Below are 17,085 nucleotides of genomic sequence, written 5' to 3'. Positions count from 1 at the left end.
TTTTATCCATATTCAATGTATGGCAGTTGGTAATACCATCCTACAAGGGCATTCACGATGAAGAATGTATATTTGACAGTTTTCACAAAACAAAGTCCAGCTTGGTCTACCAGCACCACCTAGTAAACAATGGGGATTAATGCGTATATCACATACAATCTGCAATATGTCCTGGGGACGTGTGAACAGTTATAACAATAACAATATGGTTATTAAGGGTACAACAGTGTTGAATTATGAACACAAGTCATTACATATAAACACAACACTATGTCCTGAATAGGTGAGGTATTTGCTATATTATCGTAGGTGTGAAACCAACATAAATGAACACAAATAAAAGGCGAAGTCTGCAGTGTATGTGGCTATGTCATGTACTGCACAAAGCAGACAAAAGATTTAAGAAGTACTTCAATGGACACACGATTAACAGTAGAAATAATTTTAATGTTATAATATTGGTAAGACATGCTTTCAAAAGATACCTCCAAAGGTTGAGAAGACCATACAAAACAAATCGACACTCATTTTGAGGAAACGATAAAATGTATTTTTTATTTGAAAAAGTTTAAAACACTTGTCTCTAACGCCCCACCTACCCCTCTCCATAAGTGGCCACCGAAATAAGTTATATGTACGTGAACAGTTCCGCATGTTCTTATAACGATGTACTTTATGATTGTATTTTGAAAACTGTTTATGAAAATTGCGATGCATTGTGTCTGAAAATATGTGTTTATGTTACGAAATATATATATGCATTTTGTAAATAGTTCAAAACTACAAAACGATAGATATTTTCAAGATATGAACGAAACTCAAGCCTGTGGTACGTGTCTTCTGAGGGGTGAGCTCTTGTCATTCTAAGGTTGTATTACATCACTTGCTTCAGTGAGCAGGTGTCTACAGGCGGACGGGGTAAGATCGCTGTCCTTTTGCGCCCTTATCCAGGTCATCATACCCATCCGATTATTATTCCCAGATATCGAAATCGGAGGATTCTTTTAGATTATGTAACTTAAATCTGTTACTGTAAATCAAGCATAAAAGAGTAGACATTAATTACTTCATAGAGGAAGAAAACATAATATTACGCGAGGAGCAATCTTTCCAAGGGAGACAACAGCCTCGGGCGGAATTACTCATAGATGACACTTGTACCTTTCCAGGTGACATTGATTGGCTGGAGCGGTCACGTGACACAAGCGACAGCGTGGGCCATATCAGAGTGTGGCTGTCAGAGGGAGCACATAAAGTTTCGCCAGCCCATAGTGTTGGAAAATATTTCGAGAGGTGCTTCTACCATAACCCAGTGGATACTGGAAGAGAATACCGGTAACTGGCTGCCTTGGATGAGTGCATCTTGGGCCAACTTCTGTTGATCGGGAGATATAACAAGAGTTTTTCACTATGTCGTGAGTATTCTTTGTTTACATCTTTAACATTTTTATTTTACCATACGTTCTTTCAGTTTCGTGGGACCTTACCTTTTACAAATTTTTAATACAACGTATATATTTAATTTATATATTGTTAATACACTTGTTTTTAAATGTTATTAAAAAATCCCTCCACTGAATAACATAACGTCGAATCAGTGTTGCGTGACGTAATATGGTAGCTATAATATCCGGAGGGTGTGTTGGAGGATTGTTAGGCGTCATACCTATACACTTACATTGTTACACTTTCACCACCGGACAAAATAAGTGTGTGTGTACAATGTATTCAGTATACAGGCGAGCACATATCTTGTCTGGGCAACAATCGTGTAAGACCTTACAACATAACAGGCTTATCTGCACTCTTTACAGTGTGCAAGTGTATACAAACCGCACCAGATACAAGACTTTTCTTATCACGAAACACTTTTCTCTATAAGCACATAGGTCATTGGTCGACAAAGCTCGTTTCGAAAGATCCTATATGTACACATACTATATATGCTTCTCGTTAAATATGCTGGCATAAATAACGTTTTTTTCTTTACTTGACACGGAGCTCGTGACTAGTGTCGAGCTATCGTGGCTATCTGTCTGCCTACATACATACGTATCTAGATACCATAGATTAGGTACCCCGTGCCCCTCTCATTATTATATCTCTTACTTTGTGACTGTCGTTATTCCCCGGCATGTCGGTCTAAATGGCGAAACCGATCACTCGGAGATACCTGTGTTATTTTTTACAAAGGGATTGCATATGAATACAATACGACGCCCTGTACGACTCTAAAGCATATATTTTTATTCAATAAGCATAAGAGATAGCGAACTAGGACACGACCCTGTACTAACGCCGTTCTGAATTAATCTTACTGGACTTTGCCATAGGTTATCGTATATATTGTTCTACCAGCACTGGGAGGAGTAATTAGGGTTATGGATTTATTTGTTATTTATGTCAAGTGCCAACGCAACGTAATACACCAATTAGTAGAAACTAATTAGTGGCTATTGTCTTCGACGAAACCTTAGTTGCAAACACAGACTAAAGTCTCCCACGATTCCCTGCTCCATTTGATTATCATTACTATCTTTTATTTTTATCATCTTTGAACATTTGGCTGTAATCTTCCTTTTCGGCATTACAGCATATTCTTGAAAGCCATAAGCCACCTGCTTGTCAGTTCACCGTTTTACGCCGGCTTGTGTTTTCCAGTTTCACTTTCATCTACATGTCGCCCATGGTTCTAAATATACCACCTCTACCTCTTCACCTTTGCCTCACCCGGAGCAAGATGGCGCTTGTTTGTTTGTCGTCTCTGGCCCGCGTTCCAGAGTTTGTTGACACTTTTGCCAAATCCGTACTGTCAAAACATCCTCTAGGGACATTACAAACTTTAAATTTTTGTTAAAAAATATATTTCGGAAAGAAACCGACTCAACAGTTTGGTTTTATTTTGTCCCTCCCGAATTGAACAAATGCAAGCCGTCCCATTTATGACACAAAACACTGGCTATAATTAGTTTAATGCAATGTTTGTGTGCAGGGTGGCTTTCCATGTATTACTGTATCAGCTGGTAACGAATTTTTTATAGCCGGCGTTTCATTAGAAATGTCATCTGTAAACTGTTACTTGCTGTCGTAATTTATGTTAGTCAACCGCGGGTCATCCAGGCCCCCAAACAACCCCTTTATAATGACCCCTTTGTCCCGCCACTCGCGATTCCAGGTGTGACAACCCTTCCCAAAGACAATTTCCCCACGGCCGAATTTTACGAACGGATGCACTTCTTTTCAAAATGTCTGGGGTGAACTGAAACATTATCCCGTGCGCGTCTAACACTCTCTAATGATTCTCAACGGACATAGTCTGCAACCTGACAATATTTCATCTGGTTAGCGGCAGTTAAACATTCCCATGAGCTAATACACATTATTAGCGAACCAGACAGTCCATTCACCATAACCACGTCTTTTTAAACCACAATAAACCACCATCCATCCGAAGTTCCGGTTGAAATTTACACTAGTGCATAAAACTGAAACATGCTACAGTCCAGTGATCATGAAGTTGATCAGCTGTGTCGGTGAAAAGAACCCCAATTTTCGTTGCTGTTCCCTAGCAACTTAAAATGCCCCTCGGAAACACGATACACCAGAGTTCACCCAAAGGGCATTCATTGTTACCTTATAAAGGGTCTCTTTTGTTATGCACCAGACGGAACATACTTGAATTGGCCCGCAGACAGTTTTATAATGCCACATGCATTTGCCAGACTTGCATGTTTTAACGCGAGCAGCCAACTGTATCAATATTACACCTTTAATTTTGCAATTTCGTCATAATTCTTAGTTTCCCTTAACGCTGAGTTGTTAATAAATAAATATAATATGTTAATAAATCTTGATTACAACACAACGGGCTGGACGTCCACTGCCGCAACGTCTACATCTTTGTCCTGCAGACAAACGATATTTTTTATTGTTTTCGAAACGATTGGCAGACAAAGTAGGCTTAGTATTAAGTAACCTCAAGTAAGCTAATGGCTCGTAATTTACAATGTATTTCAATTAACGCATCAGATCAGACGGCGCCGTTCCAGGTGTCAACTGCGTAATGAATTTGCTATTTACAAGGAATTAATTGGTAGATGTAATGCAGTGATGTGGTTAATTGGTTGGTTTTTTTAGAATGATGATCGGTTGATGGTGAACTCATGTGCCTTATCGCATTATTTTCTCAAGTGCTTATCTGTATTTTCACGAAAACAGCTACTTGACCAACAAAGTTCTTGTAAAACAGAAACGGAATGGAAAATGAGTGAGTGAGTGAGTTTGGTTTTACGCCGCTTTTAGCAATATTCCAGCAATATCACGGCGGGAGACACCAGAAATGGGCTTCACACATTGTACCCATGTCGGGAGAATGGAAAATGAAATGGTTCAAAGGTACACAAGCTAGAAAGTTATGCCATAGGTCACGTGACCACGTCCATTGTGAGACCCTCGGTAACCCCATCTCCATGTAGAAGCCTCGATAATGTCTCGGTATGTGGCCTATTTGAAGGTGTAATACTTAGGCGAATGTCATCATGGGAACTCCCGAGAAGATAGAAACTACACTGTTCAGTATGACCAAACTGTAAATGCAAATCCTTTCCAGTGGTTGATTTTTACACTTGTGGCGTCGAAACAACTTTTTGTTAAGAGTATCTCGGATAAATGACTCGGGAACTCGAGGGGATAAGTCAAGCACGAAGAAAGGCACGGACAAAAACTGTCACCTTGCAGTACATACATCTCCATGAACTTTGAATGGATAAATCAGATAAACATCAAACGCTACAATCATTAACCAAGAATGTAGGCAATGGTGTTAATGTAAGAACATTTGAATTATTCCTCATGTAATTGAGAAATATTCTTCGTTAACAATATCAAATATATTGGTTTACGATCGATACCAAAATACTGTGTATCATATCAGGATAAATAAAGCACTTCTAAATACTACATTTGATATACTGTGGTTCAAAATTATTAAATCGAAATTATTTTGCAACGCCAGATTTTGCAACGCCAGACGTCAATGAACTCCAAGGCTGACGCATCTTCAAAACATCCTTTCAAAACAGGTCCGCCATAACCCCTTGTTTATGACGCTAAGATTTTGCATCCTCAAAGGATCAACGAAAAACGACGGAAGACACTAACTTAAAAAACATTTTGTAATCCAAATGCTACGATTAGGAAGAACCTGGCAAACGCCCTCTGAAAAATTCGGCCTTGTATGTTTATTTGCACACAGAGGCATTTTATTGACGAGAGAAAAAACAGATCATGCTCTTCTGTGTATGCTCAAGAGGGAGTTTTAACTTAAAAACGATTTGGGGTTCATCTTTAAAATGCTCAAATCTTTCACGTAACGGGATATTTGGAATTACATCATTTATCTCGTTATTCTGACAAGAAACCTCTTTAGCATAATTCCCTTTTCGCCCACTAAGACACTAACGTAGTATGAAGTGGTCCTTTATTCAATTTTCGAACAAGTTCATGTAGTCCTACTTTGAACCGATCTTCCGATAAACAACGCCACATGTTGAATTCCTATCCGCGGGGCATCTTTTTTGAAATATCTACCCCGCATGGGAGCCTTTATTCCTTCACAAACCCCCATGCATATATCTAATTACATTTATTGCGTAATCACCCACTGACCCCTTATCCCACTTAGGGCTCACACATATCATGAATACAACGAGAGACAGATGACACTTCGTATCAACCACCCACAGGCATTTTCCCCCAGGGTAGTGACTGTTTTGTCACGGCCAGGTGCGTTGATGCCTCTCCCAAGAATACCGATGACGTTCCCCAAGGGTTTAACCCCGGGGCCACTCCTTGTTCGAGGGCTGTGACACGAGGTCTTTGTTATGAGTTGTGATGGCAGGGTACAATAAAACGGCCCACAATAAATTTACTTCTATTAACTATTTCTGTGGAGGGTCTCTTGTATCACTTCCAACGTGTTCAATCTGAAACTGTAAACCCAAACCTGGGCTATACATAGGAAATCTAGGTAATGTGAAAATATTTATTAAGTTGGTATTAATGCCAAAGGAGAATCACTCTGTGTAAAAACATACCCTTTTTGCTGTTGCCTAGCGAGGAGCCTACTGGTTGAAGCGTTCGCTGGTCACGCTTAAGTCCGCGGTTTGATTTCCCACATAGGTACAATGAGTACCTAACCATACTCGCACACTGTAACCTACGCTGTATCCATATTCCGGCTGAAATAAGTCTAGAACAGACAAACCTAGTTTTTCCCATCGCAGAATCCCCTTGGTGTTTTTACCCATTTCGTTCTGTCAAGTACCAATGTTTGCCCACACCTGTTGGAGAATAAGAACCTGTTTGTTGAGCAGGTATGAATAAAATGCTCTTAGGCCTAAACCTCACCAAAGACCCGAGCTGTTTACAAATTCCCATGCGTAACCCGTTGCGTAAGATTCATCAGATGGCTACGTGCACGTAAACGCTGGCAACCAATCCCCACTCGCCCTGTGCACATACAAGTTAAGATATCCTCGTCCCAATCGCGGTCCAAGCATATTTCACGGCCGGGAATGTCATATCATCCGTCGTAAATGCGTGACATGGTAACACCAGGTTTGTTTGGCTTTAGTTTGAAAAATGTTGGTAGGACCTTGTTAAACTCGATTTCAAAATAGAACGCTCTACCCACTAGACCACGCTGGCGGCTTCAGTCATAAGGGTATTAATAACTTGCTTTATTGATATTCATCTTAAAGTTGCGTGCTAAGTGCTGTTGGGGCTACCGACAGCTTGCTGGGGCTACCAGTGGGTGTAGAGTCTTGTCTCTCAATATAAAGTTCAGTATCAGTGTCCATAGTCCCCCATAGAAAATATATACTGAAAAGCCCTATCCGTATATCTTTTTATGGACTCCTAATTCTATGTTTCTTGTCTGCTGAATGTAACGTTCTATACAGAAATCGTCCACCCATTTTGATTTATATAGCCTCAGTGAAGTAAGAATTACCAACTTCAGCCACGATTCAATAAGGATAAATGTTTCGAACAAGAAATAGTAACAATGACTTCATGTAACCATATGTAACTATTTAGTAAAGATAACTATTTGTTCAGAAGCACGCGGCGAATGTAGGGTATTCAACGAGTAAAACACATTCAAAGCACACGCTCTTTACACACGACTGGCTAACCGCGAAAGTAACATCTGTAAATGTATGGGTTCAAAGCTCTACACCATGTTAAAACATTCAAATCGATGTTTCTGTTTTGATGTCTCGAGCGATGTTTCAGTGTCTATAGAATCTACGGTAAGGTCGAATTCCACCGCTTAACCCCTGTCTATTAATATTTATTCTCCATCGAATTGTTGTTTCTTTTATGGAGAAGAAGATTTATGACTGGCATTTACAGATGATAAATTAGTGGCAATGGTCGTTTAAGTTCCTGGATCAATAACTGATTATTATCGCAGCCCGTAAAACCACGAAAACATTATAACCCACATCTGTATTATATCTTCAAAAGAACAGGCTTGTGTTGTGATCAACGTAATAGCCTTACGCTGTAGGATTTAGGACTTTGGCCTAAGGTTTCATGAAGTTATGGTAACGCATGGGCTCAGTAAATACTGTAAGTAAAAACGTTAAGATTCCTATATCACAACTTTCAAAATGTCAATCGTAACACTTCACAACGATACCATCTAATACGTGGAGAAATCATTATGTCAAAATCATATCTGGTAACTGCTAACATAACCCACACTAACTACAGGAATTTGTGCGTCCCTAAGCTTAGCTTAGGAGTTATTTTGGCAATGATCCAAACTGTTGGCGTTGGTATAACGCTTTAATCTTTGCAAATAACGACACGGGTCAATATTTGAAGGTTCACGTCACGCACTTCATTCTGAAGGTGGTCTCCTGCAAGGTGAACCTCTGTTGCGCGATCTCTTCAGAGTAAGGAAATATTTTCTCTTTTTGTAATGAACGTCTTGGTTGAATTTTCAACTATCCTTTACATTAATATAAACGGCTGTCCCGTGGTCCTTTATATTTCTTTATAAGTTAAATCACCTTATCAAGGCCAGTTATGGATGTCATATACTAGGACACGGGGATCACGGGACGCGGTTATGAAACACCGGTGACAGACACGATGATCTTATCGTGGATAAGAACTAGAAATAAAGTGACGAGATAATCAAGCGATAGAAATGTTGCCATGTCAAGCCTCTTTTCATACAGTCAATTAATATATGCAAAAACTCAATAATTGCGATAGTCGTCTTAGACGCCTAAATCCGTCCAATCCTTACGTAAACACATATCCTGGACAGACATGATTGATGGGGTCTTTGTACAACAAGGATTCTCCTTAAACCTTAAGATGAAATCAAACATGATGATAAAGACAAGCACCCGAGAGCGACTTGACACCAACATGTCGGGACAAGTAGAAACCCGTGGTAGATAGAGACATTTACAACTTGAAGAGCGATATCGACGTTCATTTTAAGCCATCCTATGTATGAGTAATGTCTATTCAGTGAGCGAAATACACGGGATGAAGTCTTGGACTTGTCGAATGTGTTGATCGTTCGGGGAAATCGTAATGCACTTGTTATGCAGTCCTTTTTCTCAAATATTGTCCTGATAAACGAGTTTCTGGATATATATGGTACATGGTATAGATATAAGTAATTAACATACATGTTAGTTTGTTGTTTCACATCGCACTCAGCAATATTCCAGCTATATGACGGCGGTCTGTAAATAATCGAGTCTTAACCAGGCAATCCAGTGATTAACATCATGAGCATCGATCCACGCAACTGGGATACGATGACATGCATCAACCAAGTCAGCGGGCCCGAGCTCCCGATCCCGTCAGTCGCCTCTTGCGACAAGCTTAGTCGCCTTTTACGGCAAGCATGGGTTGCTGAAGACCTACCCCTGATCTTCACGGCCTGTTAACATAGATACAGCCATTACAATTCATACACAAATCATACAAACCAGTTCCACGTGTTTCCCACGACATCTATAATGGACAAAATACAATTCGTGATATATTGGAGCATCTGTTGAAAAGGTAATGTTTTGACTTAACGAGTCAAATGTGAAGGTTTTGTGTGTCATAATACACTGAAATAATAGACATACAGCAGTGGCCAGGTGCGTGATTCCACATAGAGATTTCGTTGAAATTAACAACCGTAACACGTGTGTTATCATACAATAAAAATGCTCATGATTCCATTTAATTGAAAGCAAATATGTTGTGTGACGTCAAAGGTGAACAACGGGCCAAACGCACATAATAACATAATGCAAGGTTAAATTTGAAAAGAATCCCCACAGTATACGGTTCGATGCCTTTAACAATCAGAAGTCAACTAATGGGCTCAGTTTGAGAAAAATAATTATATAACTTAAAAAAATTTGAACTGCATCGTTGATTGTATTTTGTTCTGATGGGACGTGCATGAGTCAGGGCAGATTAGTCTTCCATGATATTGTGAGTGGCATTCTGTCACAATACTTCCAACTGCTGTATAGAGCTCACATTGTGACCCACTGTCAGTGAGTCGATGTGATGAAGTGTCCATTACATCATGAATAGGGTCTGGTGTTCATTGCACATAGGCGTGATATAAATGCATTTCACCTACTCAGCTTAAAGTATTGGAAAGTAGGTTATTAGGGGCCATCAAGCTGTTCTCAGTGACGCCCTGATCGGTCTGTTATACATTCTTGTATAATATTTTCTATATTCTCGCCCTCATTGACATTATTATTTCGAAATGGAAAACAATATCATACAAAAGTTCGAAATTGACATTTCTATTTCAAGAAACGACCCACGACTTTAGATACTGCTTCCTGATGGCACACGTTTTTAGATACTGCTTCCCGATGGCACACGTTTTTAGATACTGCTTCCCGATGGCACACGTTTTAAGATACTGCTTCCCGATGGCAAACGTTATTTCTTCATCTAAAATTCTTCTGACTGTAATCACATCATCCATTTTCAAAAATGTAATTAAATTCTCTTCTCTTTTTCAGAGTAAGCGCTCTTCTAGGAGCCTTCTCCTACACCAAGCTCACATCGTCCTTGGACGATGATTGGGTGGATCGCCTCAACCACTTGTACACCGTGGTGCTCCTGGCCGTCTTTGCTCTCTTCATCAGTGGTGGCCAGTATGTGGGCAACCCAATTGAATGCTGGACCCCAGCTCATTTTACGGGGGCATTTACATCATATACAAAATCCTACTGCTGGGTGAAAAATACTTATTACATTCCAATGGATGACACCATTCCCATTGAGCATCACGAGAGGGATTCCGAAGAACTGACCTACTACCAGTGGGTTCCCATAATCCTGCTCTTCATGGCTTTCCTCTTCAAGGTGCCTGCTATCGTTTGGAGAATGTTCAACAGCTCATCTGGTCTTAACCTTGATAAGATCGTCACTATGACTAACAACACCCAGGTCGGCGAACCAAGCAAGCGAGAAGAAACCATTAAATTTATCGCCAAGTACATGGACAGGTGGTTGGAAGCCCATCGTCAGTATTCATTCAACGTATTGGTTCGCGTCCGTCAACGTCTGTCCAAAGTTGTGTGCTTCCTGTGTGCCAAGCGTGACGGCACCTTCTTGACTGGACTGTACATCTTTGTGAAACTCCTATACGTCATCAACGTCATCTGCCAGTTCTTCATCCTCAACGGCTTCATGGGAGGGTGGTACAACTTATACGGATTTGAAGTCATCAGTGGACTTGCAAATGATATGACGTGGAAGGAGTCTCCCCGCTTCCCCAAGGTAGGTCGTCCTAAATTTGATTGGTTTCAGGCCTATTTGAGTATTCTATTTATTTTGTTTAAAATACAGAATGTTTAATGCAAATACGATATTTGCTTACAGGTCTTTACTTTGTGTTGGTTTTGCTTGTGTGGCACATTGTATTAATCAGGTCATGTCTTACGTTTTCCAGGTCACCCTGTGTGATTTCGACATCCGCCAACTCCAGAACATCCAACGGTACACTGTCCAATGCGTCCTGCCAATCAACCTCTTCAACGAAAAGATCTTCATCTTCCTTTGGTTCTGGTTCGTCCTGGTTGCTGTCCTCACCGTAGGCAACTTCCTGTTCTGGATCTGGCGCGCTCTCTTCCGCGTTAACCGAGGCCGATACGTCAAGAAATACCTCAAGCTTCTCGACGAGCTGCACGGAGAAGAGGACAAGAGATTTGCCCGCAAGTTTGCCGATCAGTATCTGCGTGATGATGGTATATTTGTCCTGAGGATCGTAGCCAAGAACTCTAATGACATTCTTCTGTCCGATCTGATCAAGGAGCTGTGGAAAACCTACAAGGACAAGCCAATGATCAAGAAATCAATGGATGAATTCAACGAAACACATGCTTAAACTTCCCGAAGCTAACATTTGCATCAGTTGATAGACAATCTACTGTCTAGTGGTAAATTCATTTGTTTCTGGAACTTGCTTGGCTTTTGGCTGACTGTCGGCTCAAAGCCGTTTGGGAATCAGTGGCATTAGGTGTTGCTTGAGTCTTCTGGCTCTTGGCGTTCTGGCCATGAAATGGTGTAGGTTAGAAAAGAAACGAACGACGCGTTTACAATGGACATTCCCGGAAGCATCAGAATGTGACGTATATCATTGAATAGATGTACCTGAGAAATCGACATTCCATCAGTTTTATCATCATGTAGTTGCAATGGTGTATAACACGTGTTAGTCATGCTTCTTTTGTTCGATTTTCGGAGACCTGTATCCAGCCAGAGATAGGTATTTTTGTACATATTTCCGACCAAGAAAATGTGATTATATTTACCTTTGATTTAATTTGAACACTATTTTTTAGAATAGTTCATGTTATTTAGATTAGGAATAAAACTAGGAGGCGTGGGTTAGGAACTCATTTGCAATTTCAATGATCTCTGTAAGAAACGTCAGTTGTCACAAATAATCAAAATGTTTCTAGTCTGAAATTATTTCTCATTTCAATGTTTTAGATATTGCTTTAGATCAGCCATTCTTTCTTTTTGTGTGTGGTTTGCTGACAAACAACAAGATCACAAAGTCTTCCTTCGGTTTTGTATATTTACATTATGCATGTATTTGGTCAGCAGCTTTGTACAAAAGGAAATTTTATGGAGCGACTACCTTGTACTTTCTATTAACATGGCATTTCACGAAGATAATCGGTCTCGATTGGTTGTACATATATAAATATATAACTATGACAAGTAAGTACTTAAACCTGCCAGACCGACACAAGTCTTCCGTGCTCAAAGAAAACCGGCCAAATGATGTATTATATTTTTCATAATTTTTTGGTATTCCACGTGCCTTAATAATAGCAACCCGTCTACGACATGGACATCGAGATATATTTTATATGATTTTCGAAATTTGAACCTGTACAAAGTATATTTTTGATGGATAGCATCACCTGTGTACAATACTGGGGGATTTGTATATGCAGTATATGTTTGTTTATGTGTATGCTTAAGGGTGAATAATTGAATTAATATAGGTAATAGGTGAGCTTCTGAACTTGTACAATAACATGCAGCATTGCACCCGCACCACTGGGCTTTCCATACTGCTGTTTGTACATTCGCCTGGTTTATTTATTTCTGATTATTTGCCATTTTTCAGCATTTCAAGTTTACAAATGAGCTCATTAATTGACAAGACATCATGTGTATTACTAGTCCCTACATACGTTGGCCACCATATCATGTATACACCTGGTTATCAATAAAACTACTTTCCGATTATTGCATTGTATTATTTCAACCCAGAGATCAGAAAGTTATCCATAAATTGTGTCTACTTTGTAAGTTTCATTTTGCTGTAAAAGTGTATTTGCCAATCAAACAGTTTTTGAATGCACATTTTGTTTTTGATTTGAAAATAAATAAAAAGGACCCCACTCAATACAAAGGGGCGGTTAACCTTTAACGATATGCTTATTTAAATTGTGTTAATGGAATGGAAACAATGAGATCTCCCCTGTCCCAAACAAGTTAACCTAGAATTTTCAAGATGTATACGTTAACAGTAATAATGTTAACATACATGTGAATGTATGTATCAGTATGCATGTGGAGATTGTGTTCTTTGAAATAAATATTTTATATGAAATTGTGTCGAGATTCATTCAACGAATACTTTCATCATGGACCATTCCTGGTGTGTAGCGGGGACTCTTGCCAGTTGCTATGGTCTCGAATCACGTCACACGTGACCCGGTTGTCCATTGCGTCACATAACGTTCACATTGTATTCGGCGTTGTATACCGATATAGGGTGAGTGAGTGGGTATTGGATTAACGCCACTAAAAACCTTGAAACATTGTCGTTGCGAACAGGGTTTCGATCCCACAGAGGTTTCTGGCGTGCCCAGGGGCGGTCGGGTAGCCTAGTGGTTAAAGCGTTCGCTCGTCACGCCGAAGACCCATGCGAATTGCGGCTCCTTAGAAGAGATGATAAAGACAAGATAAAACGTCAACGTCAGAGAATAGCCAGTCTCGATTATCTGCCGAAACAGATTCCATTGTCGTAAAAGGCAATTTAGGGGTGAAAATTATGCGAATGGACCACAGAAAATCAGTGCCGAAAGCAGAGCTACCAATGACGATAATTACATATATCATTCTTATATTTGAATGTCAAGATGTGCTTTCACTTTCACGAAAAGTTCACTTTCATGATTCATAATTTCATTATTCATGGATCCACTAACACAAAGTCTGTATAACCATATATTGTTTCGAGTGTTGTTTAACGCCGCATTCTAGATGTAATGTAGTTAATGCCATATACAATTCATCTGATGTACTAACAGCACATATGCTGTGAAGTATTTGTCATAACTGATTTTGCAACATAATCCAGTTACTGTAGTTTTGAAATAAAACCAGTGACGACAGGTATTACGTAATGACGCATTGGTCATCGATGTCCAATAATGGGATTGACCAACTCATGCTCTTACGCACGTACGGCGAAGAACACCTCAAATGTCACGATTCAGTCCCCTTTTAAAGAGTTTACTGGGTGGCCATGAGATACTACATTCAGTCAACTACGGTTATAACGAACTCGCTTATAACGAACTGACGGATACAACGACCTTACTTTTTGGTCCCGACTATTTGCTGTAGTTATGCTGTATATATGCTTATAACGAACTGCGGTTATAACGAACTAAAATTAGAAGTCCCTTCGAGTTCGTTATAACCGAGGTTTACTGTACTACAATATCCGTTTTGTTCATGGCCAAATCCTGGTAAGCTAGATATCGGTACCTTTATTTAATGTCGTAACTTTTCAAAAGTTGTTATTGTTAATGTACGTATGCTGGAAAACTATTCAAAGGGGAAAACAACATCCTGTTTAAAATTACATACGCGGAAATCCTCAAGGAACTGTGTATGTACAGGTAACTTTTCACATACAGCTTAACTACATGCACCAAACCAACCCAGTCAACAAGCCCTATTATAAGTTATGGTGTCTTATACGGCGTCATATTAGGTTACGAGAGAGATGTGGAACGAGGCGTCGACCAGAACGAATTTATTATGCCGAAAAGTTTGCCATATCTTGTAACTTTACCGCACATGTCATGTCAAAATAAAAACTTGACACTTACAACCGGCATAAATAACAAGACCAGTACATAATTATGTTTCCTATCCAACGCTTTATGTAAACACAAACATTAACAATGGAATATAATATGCAATAAATGTGAACGTTTAAACATGGATAAAGAGAAAATGGATATAATCATCACACAACTGCCTGCATGTTACCAGAAATCTGCGGGCTACTTTTCTCTAGCGACTGTCTGGTATCAATTAATTTGTTATGTGACGTCATTGGCGTCACGTTTCTTTTTGTGACGTCATCCTATAATGTTCTGTGACGTTGCTATTTGTAAATCAGTGACCTCCGTTGTTGGTACTGTTATACAGCCTCTAAACATATGTTGCTTTTTGCTGTTTTGTTCTTTTGAAGATTAGCTACAAATTGTACCCATTTTAGCTATAGTAACGTCTCACAGTCAGTAACATCCATCTTGGATTGTTCTTGACGGTTTACTTTGAGGCATCATAAATGTTGATATATTATCGGCGTAAGCTGTATATCAGATAATATAAGATAGCTACGCGATAAATCCAAAACAACGATGATCGAAGCGTGGTTTATTTCACGATAGATCATTGTTCTATCATGGCGTCATTTCTGGAGATTCGAACATGCGCTCGCCACTTGAACACGTCGTAAACTGGACGACGTTATTTATTTTAGAGGGGCGTGAGTTGCTCCCAATAGAAGAAGCTTGACATTCATGGCCGAACGATGGCATCCAATAGGATTGTGAGAATATGCGGGAAATACCAAACTTAACCCACCTGTTCGTAAAATGGACTCGTCCGACATTTCCGAGGTCGGATTCTATTCAGGGAGTCATTCTACGATAAACAACTCCCACTCGTCGTTTATTTCTTAAGTAACAATCTTATTATGAAAAAAAACACTGCTGCATAACTTGTCATGTTGCCCATCTTGAATATATTTTATCTGAACGTCATTTTAATGCTGAATTTCCAAAATGTTTAAGCAAAGTAAGACTGAGTCTGAGTCTGCTGTTGAAGAATTCGATAGTTTTTTAATATGTGCTGGCTTTAGGGATTGAATCCAAAAGCTTGGAGATGCGTCACAATTATACCTGTGCCAAAATCAGCAAAAGAACCCTCACTACCAGCATCCAAGTGGCCAGTTTCCCTTACCTCGAATTCATTATAGAAAGAATAGTTACCAACAGTTTGAAATATTATCCAGAATTCATGAAATCAGGGTTTCGAAAGGTCGCTCATTCTCTGCTCAACAAGTAAGACGACATACAGGAGCCGAGAAAGCAGTTTGCAATCAGGAGTACAGTAAACTACGGTAATAACGAACTCAAAGGGACTACTAATTTTAGTTCGTTATAACCGTAATTCGTTATAAGCAGATATACAGCATAACTACAGCATATAGTCGGGACTAAAATATTAGTTCGTTATATCCGTTAGTTCGTTATAAGCGTGTTCGTTGTAACCGTAGTTTACTGTACTTGTGTGTATTTCTTGATATTGTATAGTTTAGGGGTTGCTTTACAAAATTTTCCGTCAGAAAGGGTCCTTCAGGTGCGTATTAGAACAGAACCTACCGGCTTGTGCGTCATTGATTATGATGCCCCACAAGGAAGTGTAAATAGCCAAATCTTGTTTAATACCATGATCAGCGATTTCTTCAAACAACACTCCTTTTAATCTATGCATATGAAGGCTCATGTTGGAATTGGTAAATTTCAGTTTGTTACAGAATCAATTAAAAATGTTTAGACATAATTAATGTCTGATATTTAAAATATTTAACATCCATTGCAGTGAGTGAGTGAGTATGGTTTTACGCCGCTTTTAGCCATATTCCAGCAATATCACGGCGGGGGACACCAGAAATGGGCTTCACACAATGTACCCATGTCGGGAATCGAACCCGGGTCTTCGACGTGAGAAGCGAACGCTTGAACCACTAGGCTACCCGACCGCCCCAACATCCATTGCAATGATGATCACTCGTAAAAATTCTTTCTTCAAGGGATGAGTTATCTCATGGTTACAATAAACTAAATATTGTATAAGAGTTTAAATTTACGGGACTTTATTTGAATCCAGTGGATCCATCCACACCTTCTAATACTGCTTATTTGCGTCTCCTTAAGCCAGGACAATTATGAAGACGAATATGAGTCCAAATGTAGTGAGAGCAATTTCTTGTGATTTCGCCAAGAACGTGATCAGACTTTACACACATTTATACCGACAAATCCAAGGATACTTCCCTGGCTTTCTAGATACCTGATTACACTATCCCCGATGCGCTTAGGCCTCATGATTACATCTCGGTATTTGCAGCAGAACCTATAGACACCACACAAGCTTTGAAATTGGTGGATTAAACGAGGAACAGGTAAGGGTATA

At 39.5% G+C, this 17,085-nt stretch overlaps 1 protein-coding gene across 1 annotated transcript; it reads left to right on the top strand.

Annotated features, from left to right (window-relative positions):
* Positions 1-1,169: 1,169 nt before the first annotated feature.
* On the top strand, positions 1,170-13,192 carry LOC124125273 (innexin unc-9-like). Its single transcript, XM_046488547.2, has 3 exons — positions 1,170-1,415; positions 10,077-10,839; positions 11,012-13,192. Exons 1-3 carry the CDS (start codon positions 1,411-1,413, stop codon positions 11,444-11,446), a joined length of 1,203 nt encoding a protein of 400 aa, XP_046344503.1. The 5' UTR covers positions 1,170-1,410; the 3' UTR covers positions 11,447-13,192.
* Positions 13,193-17,085: the final 3,893 nt, after the last annotated feature.

The sequence above is a fragment of the Haliotis rufescens genome, unplaced genomic scaffold (genome assembly GCF_023055435.1).
Source record: "Haliotis rufescens isolate VD_foot unplaced genomic scaffold, xgHalRufe1.0.p SCAF_4, whole genome shotgun sequence".
In the NCBI taxonomy this organism is placed as follows: domain Eukaryota; kingdom Metazoa; phylum Mollusca; class Gastropoda; order Lepetellida; family Haliotidae; genus Haliotis; species Haliotis rufescens.
The sequence above is the reverse complement of the archived record's forward strand: the minus strand, read 5'-3'. Positions and strand labels throughout refer to the sequence as shown.

Excerpts from the sequence above, each read along its gene's own strand:
- LOC124125273 (XM_046488547.2), top strand. Across the intron at positions 10,840-11,011 it reads AGTCTCCCCGCTTCCCCAAG|GTCACCCTGTGTGATTTCGA; the intron begins GTAGGTCGTCCT and ends TACGTTTTCCAG.